The sequence below is a fragment of the Chelonia mydas genome, chromosome 28, assembly GCF_015237465.2.
Source record: "Chelonia mydas isolate rCheMyd1 chromosome 28, rCheMyd1.pri.v2, whole genome shotgun sequence".
In the NCBI taxonomy this organism is placed as follows: Eukaryota; Metazoa; Chordata; order Testudines; family Cheloniidae; genus Chelonia; species Chelonia mydas.
Genome location: NC_051268.2, coordinates 3,447,469 through 3,468,523, shown reverse-complemented (window position 1 = coordinate 3,468,523; position 21,055 = coordinate 3,447,469). Strand labels below are relative to the sequence as shown.

The 21,055-nt window shown below is 51.4% G+C and overlaps 3 protein-coding genes and 1 non-coding gene across 4 annotated transcripts in view; 1 reads left to right on the top strand and 3 right to left on the bottom strand.

The window, feature by feature from the left end:
* Positions 1-5,073, top strand: part of LOC114020163 (zinc finger protein 501) — a 1,907,800-nt gene extending 1,902,727 nt beyond the window's left edge. The window contains exon 7 of the mRNA XM_043537383.1: positions 4,728-5,073. Within this exon, the coding sequence (XP_043393318.1) occupies positions 4,728-4,732 (5 nt within the window). The 3' untranslated portion in view covers positions 4,733-5,073. The remainder of the gene's footprint in view (positions 1-4,727) is intronic.
* Positions 1-21,055, bottom strand: part of LOC102934153 (zinc finger protein 135) — a 190,519-nt gene that overhangs the window by 66,783 nt on the left and 102,681 nt on the right. The gene's annotated exons all lie outside the window — the stretch shown is intronic.
* The window catches only part of LOC102943236 (zinc finger protein 883), a 2,438,435-nt gene that overhangs the window by 2,399,363 nt on the left and 18,017 nt on the right, over positions 1-21,055 (bottom strand). The window lies entirely within an intron of this gene.
* On the bottom strand, positions 19,940-20,012 carry TRNAK-UUU. Its single transcript has one exon. It is a non-coding gene; the product is annotated as a tRNA-Lys (tRNA).

Here is a 21,055-nt window from a genome sequence, read left to right as displayed (position 1 = left end):
AGCAAACAGGGACAGATTAAGAATGAGCTCTCAAAACTGGATACTCTCATAAAAAACCAACCTTCTACACAAACTTCCTCATGGCTGGACTTTACAAAAACTAGACAAGCCATTTACAACACACACTTTGCTTCTCTACAAAAGAAAAAGGACATTAAATTATCTAAACTACTACATGCCACAAGGGGCCACAGCAATGGTTCCCTTAACCCACCCAGCAATATTGTTAATCTATCCAACTATACTCTTAACCCAACAGAAGAATCTGTCCTATCTCAGGGCCTCTCCTTCTGCCCCTCCACCCCCACGAACATGATACAGTTCTGTGGTGACCTAGAATCCTATTTTCGACGTCTCCGACTCAAGGAATATTTCCAACACACCTCTAAACAACATACTAACCCACAGAGACCTTCCTACCAACACTACAAAAAGAAGGATTCTGAGTGGACTCCTCCTGAAGGTCGAAACAACAGACTGGACTTCTACATAGAATGCTTCCGCCGACATGCATGGGCTGAGATTGTGGAAAAGCAGCATCACTTGCCCCATAACCTCAGCCGTGCAGAACACAACACCATCCACATCCTCAGAAACAACTCTGACATCATAATCAAAAAGGCTGACAAAGGACGTGCTGTCGTCATCATGAATAAGTTGGAATATGAACAAGAGGCTGCTTGGGAGCTCTCCAACACCACTTTCTACAAGCCATTACCCTCTGATCCCACTGAGGGTTACCAAAAGAAACTACAGCATTTGCTCAAGAAACTCCCTGAAAAAGCACAAGAACAAATCCGCACAGACATACCCCTGGAACCCCGACCTGGGGTATTCTATCTGCTACCCAAGATCCATAAACCTGGAAATCCTGGGTACCCCATCATCTCAGGCATTGGCACCCTGACAGCAGGATTGTCTGGCTGTGTAGACTCCCTCCTCAGGCCCTACGCTACCAGCACTCCCAGTTATCATCGAGACACCACTGACTTCCTGAGGAAACTACAGTCCATTGGTGATCTTCCTGAAAACACCATCCTGGCCACTATGGATGTAGAAGCCCTCTACACCAATATTCCACACAAAGATGGACCCATCAGGAACACTATGTCATGATAATGTCACGGCTAACCTGGTGGCTGAACTTTGTGACTTTGTCCTCACCCATAACTATTTCACATTTGGGGACAATGTATACCTTCAAATCAGCGGCACTGCTATGGGTACCCGCATGGCCCCACAGTATGCCAACATTTTTATGTCCGACTTAGAACAACGCTTCCTCAGCTCTCGTCCCCTAATGCCCCTACTCTACTTGCACTATATTGATGACATCTTCATTATCTGGACCCATGGAAAAGAAGCCCTTGAGGAATTTCACCATGATTTCAACAATTTCCATCCCACCATCAACCTCAGCCTGGACCAGTCCACACAAGAGATCCACTTCCTGGACACTACAATGCTAATAAACGATGGTCACATAAACACCACCCTATACCAGAAATCTACTGACCGCTATGCCTACCTACATGCCTCCAGCTTTCACCCAGACCACACCACACAATCCATTGTCTACAGCCAAGCTCTATGATACAACCGCATTTGCTCCAACCCCTCAGACAGAGACAAACACCTACAAGATCTCTATCAAGCATCCTTACAACTACAATACCCACCTGCTGAAGTGAAGAAACAGATTGACAGAGCCAGAAGAGTACCCAGAAGTTACCTACTACAGGACAGGCCCAACAAAGAAAATAACAGAACGCACCTAACCATCACCTTCAGCCCCCACCTAAAACCTCTCCAATGCATTATCAAGGATCTACAACCTATCCTGAAGGACGACCCATCACTCTCACAAATCTTGGGAGACAGACCAGTCCTTGCCTACAGACAGCCCCCCAACCTGAAGCAAATACTCACCAGCAACCACACACCACACAACAGAACCACTAACCCAGGAACCTATCCTTGCAACAAAGCCCATTGCCAACTGTGTCCACATATCTATTCAGGGGACACCATCATAGGGCCTAATCACATCAGCCACACTATCAGAGGCTCGTTCACCTGCACATCTACCAAAGTGATATATGCCATCATGTGCCAGCAATGTCCCTCTGCCATGTGCATTGGTCAAACTGGACAGTCTCTACGTAAAAGAATAAATGGACACAAATCAGATGTCAAGAATTATAACATTCATAAACCAGTCAGAGAACACTTCAATCTCTCTGGTCACTCGATATCTGACCTCAAAGTGACTATCCTTCAACAAAAAAACTTTGAAAACAGACTCCAACGAGAGACTGTTGAATTGGAATTAATTTGCAAATTGGATACAATTAACTTAGGCTTGAATAGAGACAGGGAGTGGTTGAGTCATTATACTAAGTGAAACTATTTCCCCTTGTTTATTCCTCTGCCCCCCCCCCCCCCCCCCCCCCCGACTGTTCCTCAGATGTTCTTGTTAACTCCTGGAAATGTGCTGGAAATGGCCCACCTTGATTATCACTTCAAAAGGTTTTCTCTCCCCCGACCCCGCTCTCCTGCCGGTAATAGCTCATCTTAAGTGATCACTCTCCTTACAATGTATATTTTTTCATGGTCTGTGTGTATATAAAATCTCCTCACTGTACTTTCCACTTTATGCATCAGATGAAGTGAGCTGTAGCTCATGAAAGCTTATGCTCAAATAAATTGGTTAGTCTCTAAGGTGCCACAAGTCCTCCTTTTCTTTTTGCGAATACAGACTAACACGGCTGCTACTCTGAAACCTTTGATTTAAATCAGACTCATGGGGTCAGGAGATGAAAGTGTCACAGATACAGAAGGGGAATTCAAATGGGTCCCAAACACAGTGTGATCATTCAGGGTTTTAATCCCAGTCTCCATCTATTGACAAAGCCACTTATGGGAAGGTTGGCTGTGGGTTTTTTCCCCTCCCCCACCCCCATTATGATGATGCTAAAACTTTTGTAAGTAACACAACTCAAGAAACCCACTGAGTGAAGCAGGTTTAAATGGATCAGCAGAGAATGGGATGGGAGAATCTCTTGTCCTGATTCTCAGTCATCAGAAGTAACCTGCTTTGGAATTTCACTTCACTGAAAATTAAAGTGTCTTGTACCTCTCTCTGATCTGGTTTTTCCATCTTTCCTGAAGGCTGTTTGGTCATAGAACTGGATATTAATTTTGTTTCACAGAATGTACCTCAGATTTTGTGAGGACTTTGAGACAAATGATCATTTGCTAATGTCATCATGTCTTAATTGCATTTTAGTTGTGCCTTGACTTTCTTCTTGACAGGGAGAAAGTTCAAATGCAGTTCAGTCAACAGGAGAGGACTCTCCAATCTACTGGACATGCTAACAAAGAAACAGTAGTGTTTTTAAATCTCCACTCAGAAATGGTGACCAACAGCAAGCCCCACTCTGTGCTACTAAAAACCAAAGTAACTGCCTGCGATCACAGTGTTGTTCAGTTGTTTAGGTCAATATTGTCTCAGATGATCCACAGTAAGTGACTTGTGACGAGGCAAAATGTCCATGTTTTTGTTTCCCAAAGAATCTGTGATCCTGGCCCTACAGGAAATTACTCCTGAAGATATCCCCTAGCTAATCCTATAATCTGTGAAATGCTACTCTTAATGATACAGATGTGGAGAAACAGATATGACTTTTTCGTAGGTGCATCAAATGTGTTTAAAATAAATTCCGTATTGAATGTGAGATACTGCAGGGAATAACTATTTTCAAATAGAAACTCCATCTCTGGTAGCTTACAGGGAGTCTGACCCAGACCCATATCTAGTTTCTAATTTAGACTAGTGCCACCAAATTAAAGAACTAAACTGGGCATGTTTGGGGAACCCATTCCTCACTTACACTGCTGACATTCTGCAAGGTTTGGTAAAGAATTCTCCACCGGAGAAGTGCAAATTTACCCTAACCAAGACCAAGGATTTGGCAAGAACTTGAGTAGAAATAGTAGGCACATAGTTGTTGGTTTTCACCCCAGAAAAGGAAGCTGTGGTGAACTATGGCCCAGGTAAAACTGTTTTTGGAATACCACTCCCTAGTTCAGTTGCATGGATTACAATCCCAAAGGATGCCACGGTTAGATTGGGAAGAATTGTCCTTTGCTATTTCAATCCAAAGTTTCACGAGGCAAAGACAGAGAGTCCTTCATAGGACATTCCTTCCCCATGGAGCCCAAACTGGCTGCCTGAGTGTGTAACAAGGACTTTCAGACTGTAGAAATGATGGTGGCCAGTCAGGCAATGAATGTGTCAGGCTCCAATTTCAGACCACAGGATACACGAATGCTGAGTCCTGATTCTCTGGGTTTGTGTCTGACGCGATGGCTACACAATAAAGCTGACGTTGGCACAGCTGCACCGATTTGTAGCTGCACTGGTGTAGCACTGTTATTACAGACGCTCTCTGCCAAGGAGAGAGATCTCTGCCGTCGGACTTGATTAGTCCAGCTCCCGCAAGCGGCGGTGGCTACGTTCGCAGGAGAAGCGCTCCCGCTGACGTAGCGCCATCTACACAGGGGGTTAGGGTGGTGTATGTATGTTGCTCACCGGTGTGGATTTTTCACACCCCTGAGTAACGTAGTTATACTGATAAATGTCTTAAGTGTAGACGAGACGTCAGTTTTCTCTTGTGTTTTGTGCATTAACATCATTTCTCCTCTACCTCCTCCTACTTTGAAAGATTAAAAAGTGTGAAAAGAAGAGAGAGCTGGTTTTTCCTCATGTTGCAAACATTCCCACCTAGGAGACCCCTTCCACCAGCGCACATGGCAGAAGATCCAGAGATATATGAACTCACAGAAGTGGGAGGCACCTGCATTGGGACAAACCACAACTTGACCCAAGGGTTCAGTTGTTAGCAATGGAGATTAAAAGAAAACTAACATATATGACAAGAATTTGTGATCTTTGAATATGTTATTGTTACCAATGAAAATTAAAATTATAGTTGAAGTTATTGGTTAAAGAGTAAGAGACTAATTATGTGATCATCTGAATGAGAAGCAGATAGTGAAATAATCAGCTGAGGTACAGTGGCTAACTCTTGTAACACAAATAAAAAAACAGTAAATGAGATGTGTCCCTGCAATACCAATGCAAACTGCATACTTACCGGAGGTTCCTTGCCCCGCACCACGCTCGCCCGTGCTGGAGTGCTGCAACTGGATGGACTGCTCTGGGTTTACAAACAGCTCCTGGCTCGCCACGACAATGGATTCCCCCACTCACCTGTCCCCCATTCTCATCCTCCTCTTCCTTGTCCAAAACTTCCTCTCCAGGGTTGCCTGCAGCGGCCTCTGATTCCAACTCCTCTGATATTACCCCGGGGCTCTTGGGGAAGGGGGTGTCACTGCAGAGGATAGCATGGAGCTCCTTGTAAAAGCAGCTTGTCTGCAGTGACTGCTTGCCTCCCTTGCCTTCTGGTATGCCTGCCGCAACTCCCTGATCTTCAGGCAGCACTGCTGCGGGTCCCTCTTGTAGCCCTTCTCCCCCATGCCCCGAGCAATCTGCTTGTAGATGTCCACAGTTCTATGGCTTGATCAGACCTGTGCCTCTTCTCCCACAGGCCCAGGAGATCCACCACCTCCTCTGTCCTCCAGGCTGGACATGTTTGGAGCGTGTAGCCGGCATGCTCAGCTGGGCAGTTGCCAGGTGAGCTCTCCATGCTGAGCAAACAGGAAATGGAAATTCAAAAAAATTGCAGTCCTTCAAACAGGGGAGGGGCTTATTCCTGTGTACCTGGCTGCTGGGCAGCAGAGTTCAAAATGGTGACCAGAGCAGTCACAGTGGGGCATTGTGGGATACCTCCTGGAGGCCACTTCAGTTGACATAAGCAACGCAGTGTCTACAGTGGTGCTGCATCGACCTAACTATATCGACTTAAGCAGGACGCCTCTCATGGAGGTGGCATTTTAAGTCAACGTAGTCGGCAAATGACATCAGCGGGAAAGACACTCTAGTCTAGTTGCAATATTACTAGGTTGACGTAAGCTGCCTTATGTCAACTTAACTCTGTTGAGCCTGAGCCCTGGTCTACACTAGGACTTTAGGTCAAATTTAGCAGCGTTAAATTGATGTAAACCTGCACCCGTCCACACGATGAAGCCCTTTTTTTCGACTTAAAGGGCTCTTAAAATCCATTTCCTTACTCCACCCATGACAAGTGGATTAGTGCTTAAATTGGCCTTGCCGGGTCGAATTTGGGGTACTGTGGACACAATTCGACGGTATTGGCCTCCGGGAGCTATCCCAGAGTGCTCCATTGTGACCGCTCTGGACAGCACTCTCAACTCAGATGCACTGGCCAAGTAGACAGGAAAAGAACCGCGAACTTTTGAATCTCATTTCCTGTTTGGCCAGCGTGGCAAGCTGCAGGTGACCATGCAGAGCTCATCAGCAGAGGTGACCATGATGGAGTCCCAGAATCGCAAAAGAGCTCCAGCATGGACTGAACGGGAGGTACGGGATCTGATCGCTGTATTCGCAAAAAGAAAAGGAGGACTTGTGGCACCTTAGAGACTAACCAATTTATTTGAGCATGACCTTTATTTGAGCATGACCCATAGAGTATGCATCCGATGAAGTGAGCTGTAGCTCACGAAAGCTCATGCTCAAATAAATTGGTTAGTCTCTAAGGTGCCACAAGTCCTCCTTTTCTTTTTGCGAATACAGACTAACACGGCTGTTACTCTGAAACCTGTATGGGGAGAGGAATCCGTGCTATCAGAACTCCATTCCAGTTTTTGAAATGCCAAAACCTTTGTCAAAATCTCCCAGGGCATGAAGGACAGAGGCCACAACAGGGACCCGAAGCAGTGCCACGTGAAACTTAAGGAGCTGAGGCAAGCCTACCAGAAAACCAGAGAGGCGAACGGCCGCTCCGGGTCAGAGCCCCAAACATGCCGATTCTATGATGAGCTGCATGCCATTTTAGGGGGTTCAGCCACCACTACCCCAGCCGTGTTGTTTGACTCCTTCAATGGAGATGGAGGCAACATGGAAGCAGGTTTTGGGGACGAAGAAGATGATGATGATGATGAGGTTGTAGATAGCTCACAGCAAGCAAGCGGAGAAACCGGTTTTCCCGACAGCCAGGAACTGTTTCTCACCCTGGACCTGGAGCCAGTACCCCCCGAACCCACCCAAGGCTGCCTCCTGGACCCAGCAGGCGGAGAAGGGACCTCTGGTGAGTGTACCTTTTAAAATACTGTACATGGTTTAAAAGCAAGCATGTGAAAGGATTAATTTGCCCTGGCATTCGCAGCTCTCCTGGATGTACTCCCAAAGCCTTTGCAAAAGGTTTCTGGGGAGGGCAGCCTTATTCCACCCACCATGGTAGGACTCTTTACCACTCCAGGCCAGTAACACGTACTCGGGAATCATTGTACAACAAAGCATTGCAGTGTATGTTTGCTGGCGTTCAAACAACATCCGTTCTTTATCTCTCTGTGTTATCCTCAGGAGAGTGAGATATCATTCATGGTCACCTGGTTGAAATAGGGTGCTTTTCTTCAGGGGACACTCAGAGGTGCCCGCTCCTGCAGGGATGGTTGTCTGTGGCTGAACAGAAATGTTCCCTGCTGTTAGCCATGGGGGGAGGGTTGAGGGGGTGCCACGCTGTGGGGGGAGGCAAAATGCGACCTTGGAACGAAAGCACATGTGCTATGTATGTAATGTTAACAGCAAGGTTTACCCTGAAAGAGTGTAGCCACTATTTTATAAAATGTGTCTTTTTAAATACCTCTGTCCCTTTTTTTTTCTCCACCAGCTGCATGTATTTCAATGATCACAGGATCCTCTCCTTCCCAGAGGCTAGTGAAGATTAGAAAGAAAAAAAAACGCACTCGTGATGAAATGTTCTCTGAGCTCATGCTGTCCTCCCACACTGACAGAGCACAGACGAATGCGTGGAGGCAAATAATGTCAGAGTGCAGGAAAGCACAAAATGACCGGAAGGAGAGGTGGCGGGCTGAAGAGAGTAAGTGGTGGGCTGAAGACAGGGCTGAAGCTCAAATGTGGCGGAAGCATGATGAGAAGAGGCAGGATTCAATGCTGAGGCTGCTGGAGGATCAAACCAGTATGCTCCAGTGTATGGTTGAGCTGCAGCAAAGGCAGCTGGAGGACAGACTGCCACTACAGCCCCTGTGTAACCAACCGCCCTCCTCCCCAAGTTCCATAGCCTCCACACCCAGACGCCCAAGAAGGCGGTGGGGGGGCCTCCAGCCAACCAGCCACTCCACCACAGAGGATTGCCCAAAAAACAGAAGGCTGGCATTCAATAAATTTTAAAGTTGTAAACTTTTAATGTGCTGTGTGGCATTTTCCTTCCCTCCTCCACCACCTCTCCTGGGCTACCTTGGTAGTCATCCCCCTATTTGTGTGATGAATGAATAAAGAATGCATGAATGTGAAGCAACAATGACTTTATTGCCTCTGCAAGCGGTTATCGAAGGGAGGAGGGGAGGGTGGTTGCCTTACAGGGAAGTAGAGTGAACCAAGGGGCGGGGGGTTTCATCAAGGAGAAACAAACAGAACTTTCACACCGTAGCCTGTCCAGTCATGAAACTGGTTTTCAAAGCTTCTCTGATGCGTACCGTGCCCTCCTGTGCTCTTCTAACCGCCCTGGTGTCTGGCTGCGCGTAACCAGCAGCCAGGCGATTTGCCTCAACCTCCCACCCCGCCATAAACGTCTCCCCCTTACTCTCACAGATATTGTGGAGTGCACAGCAAGCAGTAATAACAGTGGGAATACTGGTTTTGCTGAGGTCTAAGTGAGTCAGTAAACTACACCAGCGCGCCTTTAAACGTCCAAATGCACATTCTACCACCATTCTGCACTTGCTCAGCCTATAGTTGAACAGCTCCTGAATACTATCCAGGCTGCGTGTGTATGGCTTCATGAGCCATGGCATTAAGGGCTGGGTCCCCAAGGATAACTATAGGCATTTCAACATCCCCAACAGTTATTTTCTGGTCTGGGAATAAAGTCCCTTCCTGCAGCTTTTGAAACAGACCAGAGTTCCTGAAGATGCGAGCGTCATGTACCTTTCCCGGCCATCCCACGTTGATGTTGGTGAAACATCCCTTGTGATCCACCAGAGCTTGCAGCACTATTGAAAAGTACCCCTTGAGGTTTATGTACTCGCCGGCTTGGTGCTCCGGTGCCAAGATAGGGATATGGGTTCCGTCTATGGCCCCACCACAGTTAGGGAATCCCATTGCAGCAAAGCCATCCACTATGACCTGCGCATTTCCCAGGGTCACTACCCTTGATATCAGCAGATCTTTGATTGCGTGGGCTACTTGCATCACAGCAGCCCCCACAGTAGATTTGCCCACTCCAAATTGATTCCCAACTGACCGGTAGCTGTCTGGCATTGCAAGCTTCCACAGGGCTATCACCACTTGCTTCTCAACTGTGAGGGCTGCTCTCATCTTGGTATTCATGTGCTTCAGGGCAGGCAAAAGCAAGTCACAAAGTTCCATGAAAGTGCCCTTACGCATGCGAAAGTTTCACAGCCACTGGGAATCATCCCAGACCTGCAACACTATGCGGTCCCATCAGTCTGTGCTTGTTTCCTGAGCCCAGAATCGGCATTCCACAGTATGAACCTGCCCCATTAGCACCATGATGCATGCATTGGCAGGGCCCATGCTTTCAGAGAAATCTGTGTCCATGTCCTGATCACTCACGTGACCGCGCTGATGTCGCCTCCTCGCCCGGTACCGCTCTGCCAGGTTCTGGTGCTGCATATACTGCTGGATAATGCGCGTGGTGTTTAATGTGCTCCTAATTGCCAAAGTGAGCTGAGCGGCCTCCATGCTTGCCTTGGTATGGCGCCCGCACAGAAAAAAGGCGTGGAACGATTGTCTGCCGTTGCTCTGACGGAGGGAGGGGCACAGCTCTTCAACCCTGAGGCCTGATTATGGAAATGTCTGTAAAACTGGCCTTGTTTTTCTTTCATTTCTGAGTGTGTGTGTAGGCCGTGTGGGTGCAGGAGGGCATAACGCTCCAACCAGGTGCAAACATCCTCCTCCCATACCACATCTGTGAGGAAAAATATGGTCACCGTCTTTACCACACGCTTGAAAAGGGGGATGGCAACTAATCCCCTGACATCTGCCGCTCAAGTGGCTCCCTCTGCTCGGACACCTGCAAGTGGCGCCGGTCTCAAGTTGGGTCCAAGGGCACTGCGGGGCTGACCAAGAGGTACTGCTCACCGCTGGGTTAGTGCTCCCCCCATAAGGGTATTTCCTTAGCTGGGTGAATAATCCCCTTGATTGTAGCTTCCCAACACCTGGGGGCCACCGCTACCCCTCCCCAAAGAGAGCTCAGTCCCCACAAGTGCCCCCAAGGCGGGGCGAGCAGCTCCTGGTGCTCCACTCCCCAGCTCCACCAATTCCACTCTCTTCCCCCTGGTCTCCTGACAACTCAGGCCCCAGCTTGCTTTCTGCTTTTTGTTTATTAAAATATCAGAGCCAGTAGAAAACACAATTATACAGAGCAAAATGAAATCACAGACAGTGATGAGACTGAAACACCCACCAGGGATAGGTGGCAAGTAAGGGATCCCAAGGTCCCACCGAGACTTAAACTTGAATTGCAAGATTCAAAGCCCTAAATGCTGGCCCTTACACCGTGGAACTGCCATGAAACCCCTCGACCTTTTCTGGCGGGGAGGACATTGTCGGGACAATTTTGTGCATCCCTCGTTCAAGGCCTCTCTGGCCAGCCCTGCATTTGGTCCACAAGTCGGCCCATAGCGCTTTGCTCCAGGCCCAGAGGCCTTTCTTCCTCCAGACTGCAAGGCCACTGGACATATGAGGAGGGAGCCCCTTCAGTCCCAGGCAGTAAAGGGCCCTTCTTAGGAAAGGCCAAGTCCTGAAAAGGAAGGAGGAACATACCTTCTGAAGATCTTGGAGAATACCACACAGGAAGAAGCTCCCTCTTCCTGACCAGGGATGTGAACACTGGACCCTCAGACTAAAAGTCTGATGCTCTATCAACTGAGCTAGCCAGGCCTGGATGCCAAATGGCCAAGCTGTTGTTGTCAAGAAAAAGAGAGGGGGAAAGACTACAGGAAAACCGCACTCTCACTCTCATCACAGACCAAGCCAAAGGGCGGCCTCGCTGCTGTGGCTGACGCTGCTGTGAGGGCAGCCACTGTTGTCGCTGAAACCATCCTGCAAGCACGTTCCACCTAGACACCCACTGAAAATCCCATAGGACGTAAGGTGGGAGTGGATGAACACGAGAGAGAGGAGGGGGCCCTTCTAATCTCCTCCCCCTTCCGCCACTGTCGGCCATCCCATACCTGGTGCTGCACCCAACAGGCTTGAAAACAACATGGCCAGATCGAAAGAGTCGGTTGTGTTCTTTGTGGTTGCCCCGCCATTCCCCTCGGACCTGGCCTGCCCTCCAGCTCAGCCACCCACTGAAAATTGAAAAACAAAAAAGTAGAGCCATAAAAGTCTTCAAAGCCCACCGTGCCCAACCCCCCCTTCTAATATGGCAGAAAGGCCACACTTCTCCTGACTAGCTAGGGACATCGTATTGCCCCTCAAGAAGTGGAAGGCCATCGTGTTCGGTCTCAGCAGCACTTGTGGAGCAGGGGGAAATACATGGCTGAGGAAATTCCCTGTGGCCAAAAGATAGTTCTTAAGCATGACAACCTTCAGGGGTAATGACAAGGTCCTCTTACGGCACCAGCTGAGCTGTTCCTCACAGGCCAGCAGCTCCTCACCTTGTCACCAACTGAACGCTAGAAGGCCCAGCTCATCAACCTGCCCACTCGTGCAGCCCTCCTCTTCCACCCTGACTGACAGGGAGGAGTATTAAGCCTCCCTCCCTTAGGCCAGCCCTTCAGCATTCCTGGGGAACACCAATGCCGCCCAAGTGACTTTGGGCCAGTAGGTCAACCAAGAGAGCTGCCTCCTAGGCCAGGCTGCAGCCCAGCATCAGGGCTCCAAGGAAATTCAGCTCGCATCCCTACCTACAGGACTCGAGGGACGGCCAGCCTTCTGGATCAAATGTCCCATCCTGCCCTCAAGTCACAACAGCTAGTGGGCAAAAGACAGGCTCCCATGTGTCACGGAGTGTGGGAGAGTCCGGGCCCTGCACCCCTCTTCCTGGGATTCACCGTGACTCTCAGCCAGCCAGTAAAGCAGAAGGTTTATTGGACAATAGGAACACAGTCTAAAACAGAGCTTGTGGGTACAAAATGGGGAAGAGATGGCCAGCCCTCTGTGGAGATAGAGGTGGTTAGGGACTATTTAGAAAAGCTGGATGTGCACAAGTCCATGGGGCCGGACGAGTTGCATCCGAGAGTGCTGAAGGAATTGGCGGCTCTGATTGCAGAGCCCTTGGCCATTATCTTTGAAAACTCGTGGCGAACGGGGGAAGTCCCGGATGACTGGAAAAAGGCTAATGTAGTGCCAATCTTTAAAAAAGGGAAGAAGGAGGATCCTGGGAACTACAGGCCAGTCAGCCTCACCTCAGTCCCTGGAAAAATCATGGAGCAGGTCCTCAAAGAATCAATCCTGAAGCACTTACATGAGAGGCAAGTGATCAGGAACAGTCAGCATGGATTCACCAAGGGAAGGTCATGCCTGACTAATCTAATCGCCTTTTATGATGAGATTACTGGTTCTGTGGATGAAGGGAAAGCAGTGGATGTATTGTTTCTTGACTTTAGCAAAGCTTTTGACACGGTCTCCCACAGTATTCTTGTCAGCAAGTTAAGGAAGTATGGGCTGGATGAATGCACTATAAGGTGGGTAGAAAGCTGGCTAGATTGTCGGGCTCAACGGGTAGTGATCAATGGCTCCATGTCTAGTTGGCAGCCGGTGTCAAGTGGAGTGCCCCAGGGGGCGGTCCTGGGGCCGGTTTTGTTCAATATCTTCATAAATGATCTGGAGGATGGTGTGGATTGCACCCTCAGCAAGTTTGCGGATGATACTAAACTGGGAGGAGTGGTAGATACGCTGGAGGGGAGGGATAGGATACAGAAGGACCTAGACAAATTGGAGGATTGGGCCAAAAGAAATCTGATGAGGTTCAATAAGGATAAGTGCAGGGTCCTACACTTAGGATGGAAGAATCCAATGCACCGCTACAGACTAGGGACCGAATGGCTAGGCAGCAGTTCTGCGGAAAAGGACCTAGGGGTGACAGTGGACGAGAAGCTGGATATGAGTCAGCAGTGTGCCCTTGTTGCCAAGAAGGCCAATGGCATTTTGGGATGTATAAGTAGGGGCAAAGCGAGCAGATCGAGGGACGTGATCGTGCCCCTCTATTCGACACTGGTGAGGTCTCATCTGGAGTACTGTGTCCAGTTTTGGGCCCCACACTACAAGAAGGATGTGGATAAATTGGAGAGAGTCCAGCGAAGGGCAACAAAAATCATTAGGGGTCTAGAGCACATGACTTATGAGGAGAGGCTGAGGGAGCTGGGATTGTTTAGTCTGCAGAAGAGAAGAATGAGGGGGGATTTGATAGCTGCTTTCAACTACCTGAAAGGGGGTTCCAAAGAGGATGGCTCTAGACTGTTCTCAATGGTAGCAGATGACAGAACGAGGAGTAATGGTCTCAAGTTGCAATGGGGGAGGTTTAGATTGGATATTAGGAAAAACTTTTTCACTAAGAGGGTGGTGAAACACTGGAATGCGTTACCTAGGGAGGTGGTAGAATCTCCTTCCTTAGAGGTTTTTAAGGTCAGGCTTGACAAAGCCCTGGCTGGGATGATTTAACTGGGAATTGGTCCTGCTTCGAGCAGGGGGTTGGACTAGATGACCTTCTGGGGTCCCTTCCAACCCTGATATTCTATGATTCTATGAAGTCCTTCTGGGGGGCAAGGAACTTAGACCCCAGCCCTGGGGTTCCCTGCGTTCCACCACCCAGCACAAAACTGAAACCAAAACCCCCCCAGCAGGCTCCCTCCTGCAGCCTTTGTCCAGTTTCCCAGGCAGAGGTGTTACCTTCCCCTCCCCCTCCCAGCTCAGGTGACAGGCTCTCAGGTCTCCAGTGAAACTCCCCTGCCACATTCCCAGTCAACACTCCCCCCTCCCTGTTGCGTCTCATCTCCCCCCTCTTCAAGACTGAATTGAGCTGGGTCACTCTGACCAGTGACCTGGGGAAGTTCAGGGCCCCCTCTCCGGGACAACGCATCTGCTATCGTGTTGGCGCTTCCCTTCACGTGGACCACGTCCATGTCATAATCCCGCAGGAGCAGGCTCCACCTCAGGAGTTTGGCATTGGCGCCTTTCATCTGGTGTAGCCAGGTCAGGGGAGAGTGGTCGGTGTACACGGTGAAGTGTCGACCAAAGAGATATGGCTCTAGTTTCTTGAGGGCCCACACCATGGCCAGGCACTCCTTCTCGATGGCCGCGTAGTTCTGCTCCCTGAGTAGCAACTTCTTGCTCAGGTACACAATGGGGTGTCTCTCCCCCTTTCCATCCTTCTGCATTAACACCACCCCCAGCCCCATGTCTGAGTCATCGGTGAACACCATAAAGGGCTTGTCAAAGTCGGGGTTTGCCAGAACTGGGCCACTGACGAGAGCCTCCTTCAGCACCCTCCTGGCACTGCTCGGTCCAGACCACCTTGTCTGGCTTCCCCTTCTTGCATAGCTCGGTGATGGGAGTGGCTATGGCGCTAAAGCTGGGCACAAACCTTCGATAGTATCCTGCCAACCCAATAAAGGCTTGGACCTGCTTTTTGGTGTGGGGAGCGGGCCAGTCTCTGATCACCCCCACCTTAGCTGGTTCCGGCTTTAGGCGGCCGCTCCCCACCCAATAGCCCAGGTAAGATACTTCAGCCATCCCTACCTTGCACTTCTCCGCTTTTACAGTCAGACCAGCCTCCTGGCATCGGTCCAGCACTTGTCTGACCTGGGACACATGGTCTTCCCAGGTCTGGCTAAAGACACAGATGTCATCAATGTACGCCACGGCAAAACTCTCCATCCCCCTCAGTAGCTGATCCACCAGGCGCTGGAAGGTGGCCAGCGCTCCCTTGAGGCCGAAAGGCAGGGTCAGGAACTCCTCCCAATTTGTCTAGGAGCTCATCAGGCCTGGGCATGGGGTAGGCATCAGATACAGTGATGGCACTGAGCTTCCGATAGTCCACACAGAACCAGATCGACCCATCCTTTTTGGGGACCAGCACCACCGGCGAGGTCCAAGGGCTGGCAGATGGCTGGATCACCCCCAAATCCAGCATGTCCCAGACCTCTCTTTCCAGGTCCTGAGTAGTCTTCCCTGTGACTCAGAAAGGGGAGCATCTTATCAGCGGGTGCGATCCTGTCTGCACCCGGTGGACAGTCAGATTAGTGAGTCCAGGCTGGTTTGAAAACAGCTGTTGGTACGGATGCAGCACCCCTCTGATCTCAGCTTGCTGGGCAGGGGTTAGCTGATCCGAGAGGGGAATTGTTTCCAGCGGGGAACCAGCTCTTGTCCCAGGGAATAGATCTACTAAAGGGTCATCTCCCTGCTCCTCCCAATGTCCACACACGGCCAACACCACATTCCCCCTGGCATAATATGGCTTCATCATATTCACATGGTACACCCGGCGGTGGTGCGCCCGGTTCGACAGCTCCACCACATAGTTTACCTCATTGAGCTGCTTGACAACCTTGAAAGGGCCCTCCCAGGCGGCCTGTAGTTTGTACTTTCTCACGGGGATGAGAACCATCACCTGATCCCCGGTGGCGTAGGCACAGGCCTGCGCCGTGTGGTCATACCAGACCTTCTGCTTCTTCTGGGCTCTGGCCAGATTCTCCCTGGCCAGGCCCATGAGTTCAGCCAGTCTCTCTCGGAAGATCAGGACATACTCCACCACTGACTCTCCATTGGGAGTGGCCTTCCCCTCCCATTCATCTCTCATCAGGTCCAGGGGGCCCCTTACCCTCCTTCCATATAACAGTTCGAAAGGCGAAAATCCGGTAGACTCCTGGGGTACCTCCCTGTACGCGAACAGCAGGTGAGGTAAGTACTTGTCCCAATCCTGCGGGTGCTGGTTCATAAAGGTTTTCAGCATCATCTTTAGCGTCCATTGAACCTCTCCACCAGCCCATTGGACTGGGGGTGATAAGCTGAGGCCCAGTTGTGCTGGACCCCACATTTCTCCCACAAGCACCGGAGCAGGGCCGACATGAAGTTGGATCCTTGGTCTGTCAAGACTTCCTTGGGGAATCCTACTTGGCTGAAAATGGTCAGGAGTGCATCTGCCACGGTGTCTGCTTCAATGGAAGCTAAGGGCACTGCCTCGGGGTGGCGGGTGGCGAAATCTACCACCACCAGAATGTATTTCTTCCCTGACCGGGTCGTCTTGCTGAGTGGCCCCACAATGTCCATGGCCACCTTCTGGAAAGGTTCCTCTATGATGGGCAAAGGTTTCAAAGCCGCTTTCCCTTTGTCCCGGGCCTTCCCCACCCTCTGACAGGGGTCACAGGATTGGCAATACTGCCGGACCATGGTAAAGACCCAAGGCCAGTAAAAGTTCTGTAGCAACCTCTGCCGGGTGCGCCGGACTCCCTGGTGCCCTGTGAGGGGGATGTCATGGGCCAGGTACAGGAGCTTGCGGTGATACTTCTGGGGGACCACCAGCTGCCGCCTGATCCCACAGGACTCCCCTTCCCCTGGGGGAGCCCATTCTCGGTACAGGAACCCCTTCTCCCACAGGAACCTCTCCTGGCAACCTCCCCTTATGGTCCGTACCACACTGAGGTCGGCCAGGTTCCTGAGCTTCCGCGAGGAGGGATCTTTCTGCAACTCGGCCTAGAACTCAGCGGCTGGGGAAGGGATGGGACCCGGTTCCCTCTCACTGGCTGGGTCTGAGGCCACAGCCTCTCTGAGCCATGTCCCACGGCGCTCCCTCCCCACCAGGGAAGGGTCCTGCGCCTCCAGTGTGGTACCCTCCCTGAGGTCGGGGCGCAGTGCCCCTTGCTGACTCTGGCTACGGGTCACAACCAGGGCGTTCTGGGGGTTGCTTGGCCAGTCCTCCAGGTCCCCCTGATCAAAACCTCAGTGGGCAAATGGTGCTGCACCCCCACATCCTTGGGGCCCTCCTTGGGCAGGAGTACAAGGGTACACCTGAAATGGGGTCCTGCCCACCCCCGTCAGGGTCAGGTAGGTGTTGGGCACCACCCGATCTGGGGCCACCACCTTGGGCCGGGCCAGCGTCACCTCCGCGCCCGTATCCCAGTATCCATTGACCTTCCTCCCATCCACCTCCAGGGAAACAAGACACTAGCTCCACAGGGACAGCCCTGTGCCCACCCTGTAAACCAAGACCCCTGAGTCCAGAGCATCCAGCCCTCCGGAGGAGCTGGCCTGGGATACTCTTCCCTCCTGAGCAGGTGGTAAGCTGGAAGCCCCCTTGCCTGGGCCGTCTGCCCTTCATCTAGCTGGGTCCCTACCCAATTAACCCTGGGTAGGTTGGGTCTGCTCAGTCTGCCCCGAGCCTGGGGCACTGGGTCTGTACGTGGCCTCTCTGGCCACAGTGATAGCAGCTCAGGTCACGTGGGTCCCCTCGAGCGGGTCAGAGGGGCCCGACGCCAGGCGTTCCCGTTCGGAGGGAGTTCTCCCTATTTCCCTGCTGGGAGGTCCCATGGTGACTCTCTCTCTGCATCGTGGGGGGCCTGTTCTTTTGGGACTCCTCCCTGTTACCCCCTGACCGACTGTTCACAAACTCGTCGGCCAGCTGTCCTCCCTGCATGCTGTGGGTTCTCTAGCTTTTTGTCCACCAACCATAGCCTCAGGTCGGAAGGGCACTGTTCATACAATTGCTCCAGTACGATTAGGTCAAGCAGGTCCAATTTAGCTTGGGCCCCAGCTGTCCACTTGCAGGCATATCCCTGCATTCGGTTGACCGGTTGTAGGTATGTGACCTCAGGTGTTTTACGCTGACTCAGGTACATCTCGGGGGTCAGCCCAAACTCACAGAGCAGGGCCTTTTTGAACAGTTCTTAGTCCCCTGCCTCCACCCCTTTCATTCGGCTGTACACCTCCACGGCTTTGGGGTCCAGTAAGGAGGTGAGAAACTGGAGCCTGTCTGCAGGGTCAACCCTGTGCATCTCGCAGGCATTCTCAAAGGCCGTCAGGAAGCTACCTATGTCCTCCCCCTCCTTCCGCTGGGCCAGGAAGCACTTATCAAAGCTCCTTACAGTCTTGGGTCCCCCCTCACTCACCGCAGCCGGGGCCCCACTGCTCCTCAGCCTGGCCAGCTCCAGCTCATGCTGACGTTGCCTCTCCTTCTCCTCCCGCTCATGCTGACATTGCTTTTCATGATCCTCCAGCTCCCTCATTTTCATCTCCCTCTCCCATTCCAGCCACCTCTGCTCCAGGGCTGGGGAGCTCTGCCGGGAGGATCCCCTGCTGGCAGCTGGGGTCACGGTGACCTCGGTATTCGCTGGGCTTCCCCTAACCCCTCTCCTAGGCATAGGTAGGAAGGGTCTCAGGATGTCCTCAGCAGCAGTCTGACCCGTCCCAGCCCGGTCAGGCCCCAGGGCCCACGCTGCGTCCACCGGGCAACTTCCCTCAGGGACAGGGATCGGGTTATCCAAGCGATCCTTCTCCTCCAGCTGGGCAATCAGCTGTTCCTTGGTGGACCTCCCAATGTGCAGCCCCCTCTGCCTGCACAGCTCCACCAGGCGTTTAGCGTACATCTCCCTGCTGGCCACTCGCAGGCCTGGGCAGCTTTCCACGGTTTCCAGGAAGAACCCCTAGGGTGCCAGTCCTTCTTGAGGTCACCACCTCTTTGCCAGGGTCGAGCTGCAGACTCCTCCGCCCCTGGGACCGCTCGCTGCAATCCCCCGGGGGACCCTGTTACTGCAAAAGTCCTTCTCTCTGGTCACACACTCCCAAGGGTTAACCGCCCCCTGAAAGCGTCTCTCTCTGAATCTTCAGCACGCCTGGTCCCCATCAATCCCCCTTCGTTTTACTGCTCCCCAGTCACTTACTGCAGGAAGCGCCATCCACGGGGTGCAGTACATCCCATGGCTGCCACCAGTTGTCACGGAGTGTGTGGGAGTCCAGGCCCTGCACCCCTCTTCCTGGGATTCACTGTGACTCTCAGCCAGCCAGTAAAGTAGAAGGTTTATTGGACAATAGGAACACAGTCTAAAACAGAGCTTGTGGGTACAACCAGGACCCTTCAGTCAAGTCCTTCTGGGGGGCAGGGAACTTAGACTCCAGCCCTGGGGTTCCCTGTGTTCCACCACCCAGCACAAAACTGAAACCAACCCCCCCACCAAGCAGGCTCCCTCCTGCAGCCTTTGTCCAGTTTCCCAAGCAGAGGTGTTACCTTCCCTTCCCCCTCCTGGCTCAGGTTACAGGCTCTCAGGTATCCCATCCCCAGTGAAATTCCCCTGCCACATTCCTAGGTCAACACTCCCCGCTCCCTGCTGCATCACACCATGTCATTTGAGAGAGCAAGATGAAGCCTTGGAAAACCCAGTAGGGTTAGCTGGCTACCGAAGGACCCCAAGCTCCCACTGAGACTTGAACTTGGATTGCAGGATTCAAAGCCCTGAGTGCTGGCCCTTACAACATGGGACCGGCAGGGAACCCCTCAGGCTTTGTTGGCTTCCAGCAGAGAGGACATTGTTGGGACAATTTTTTGCCTCCCTCACTCATGGCCTCTCTGGTCAGCCCTGCATTTGGTCAACAAGTCAGCACGCAGCTCTTTGCTGCAGGCCCAGAGGCCTTTCTTCATCCAGACTGCGAGGCCAGTGGGCATGTGAGAAAGTTGCCCCTTCAGTCCCAGGCAGTAAAGGGCCCTTCCTAGGAAAGGCCAAGTCCTGAAAATAAAAAAGTAAAGTAAAGGAGGGTCCTCAAGAGATGCCTTCTGAAGTTCTTGGGGAATATTACAAGGGGAGAGAGGGTCCCCTCTGCCTGACCAGGGACTTGAACCCTGGACCCTCAGATTAAAAGTCTGATGCACTACTAACTAAGCTAGCCAGGCTCACAAATAAAGGAGGCAAGTTTGGTGCAGAAGAGAAGCTAGTCAAGAAAAAGAAGGCAGGAAACAATACAGAAAACTTGCCTACTCTCACTCTCTTAGCAGTCCTAGACCCAGCCTGCTCCTCCAGCCGGTGCCCTGAGACCTTCTTCTTTTTTTAATTAAAGATCAGATCCAGGAGAAAACACAGTTATACAAGCAAAACAAAATCACAAATAGAAATGTCATTGGAAATTAAAAAAAAAAAAAAGGAAAATGCAATTCCCATCACATTATGGTATCTGGGCCAATCCTGCATTGAGAGCACCCGCTAAGGTCTCTCTGTGCTTACGAGAAACCTGGCAGAACCCATACCAATGCCTGAACACGAAACACAACTGCTCCTACTTGCCACAGTAAAACCCTTTCCATGCCCTCAATAAGAGACCAGCAGGATGGAATCAAGGCCCATCCAGGTCACAGAGCCAAGCCCACTCCAGCCTTCACTCTGTTGCTGACTCATGGTGTTTTTCCACCGTGGCCAGCCACTTAATGGCCCCAGAAACCCCGTTAGCCACAACAGCTAGTGGGCAAAAGACAGGCTCCCACGTCATTTGAGAGAGCAAGACAAACCCTTGGGGCACCTAGTAGGGTTAGGTGGCAAATGAGTTGTCTCAAGATCCGACCCAGAGTTGAACTCGGATTACAGATCTCAAAGGCCTGAATGCTGGTCCTTACACCATGAGACCAGCAGGGAACACCTTGAGTTTTTCTGACTTCCGGTGTGGAAGACCCTGTGCAGAGAATTTTTTGCCTCCCTCACTCAAGACTTCAGGACTCAGAGGAAATGCAACTAGCATCCCTACCTACAGGAATCCAGGCACGGCCAGCCTTCTGGATCAAACGTCCCCTCTTGCGCTCAAGACACAACAGCTAGAGGGCAAAAGACAGGCTCACACGCCATTTGAGAGAGCAAGACAAAGCCTTGGAACATCCAGCACGGTTAGGTGGCAAATGAGTTGTTCCAAGGTCCCACTGAGACGTGAACTCAGAGGGCAGGATTCATA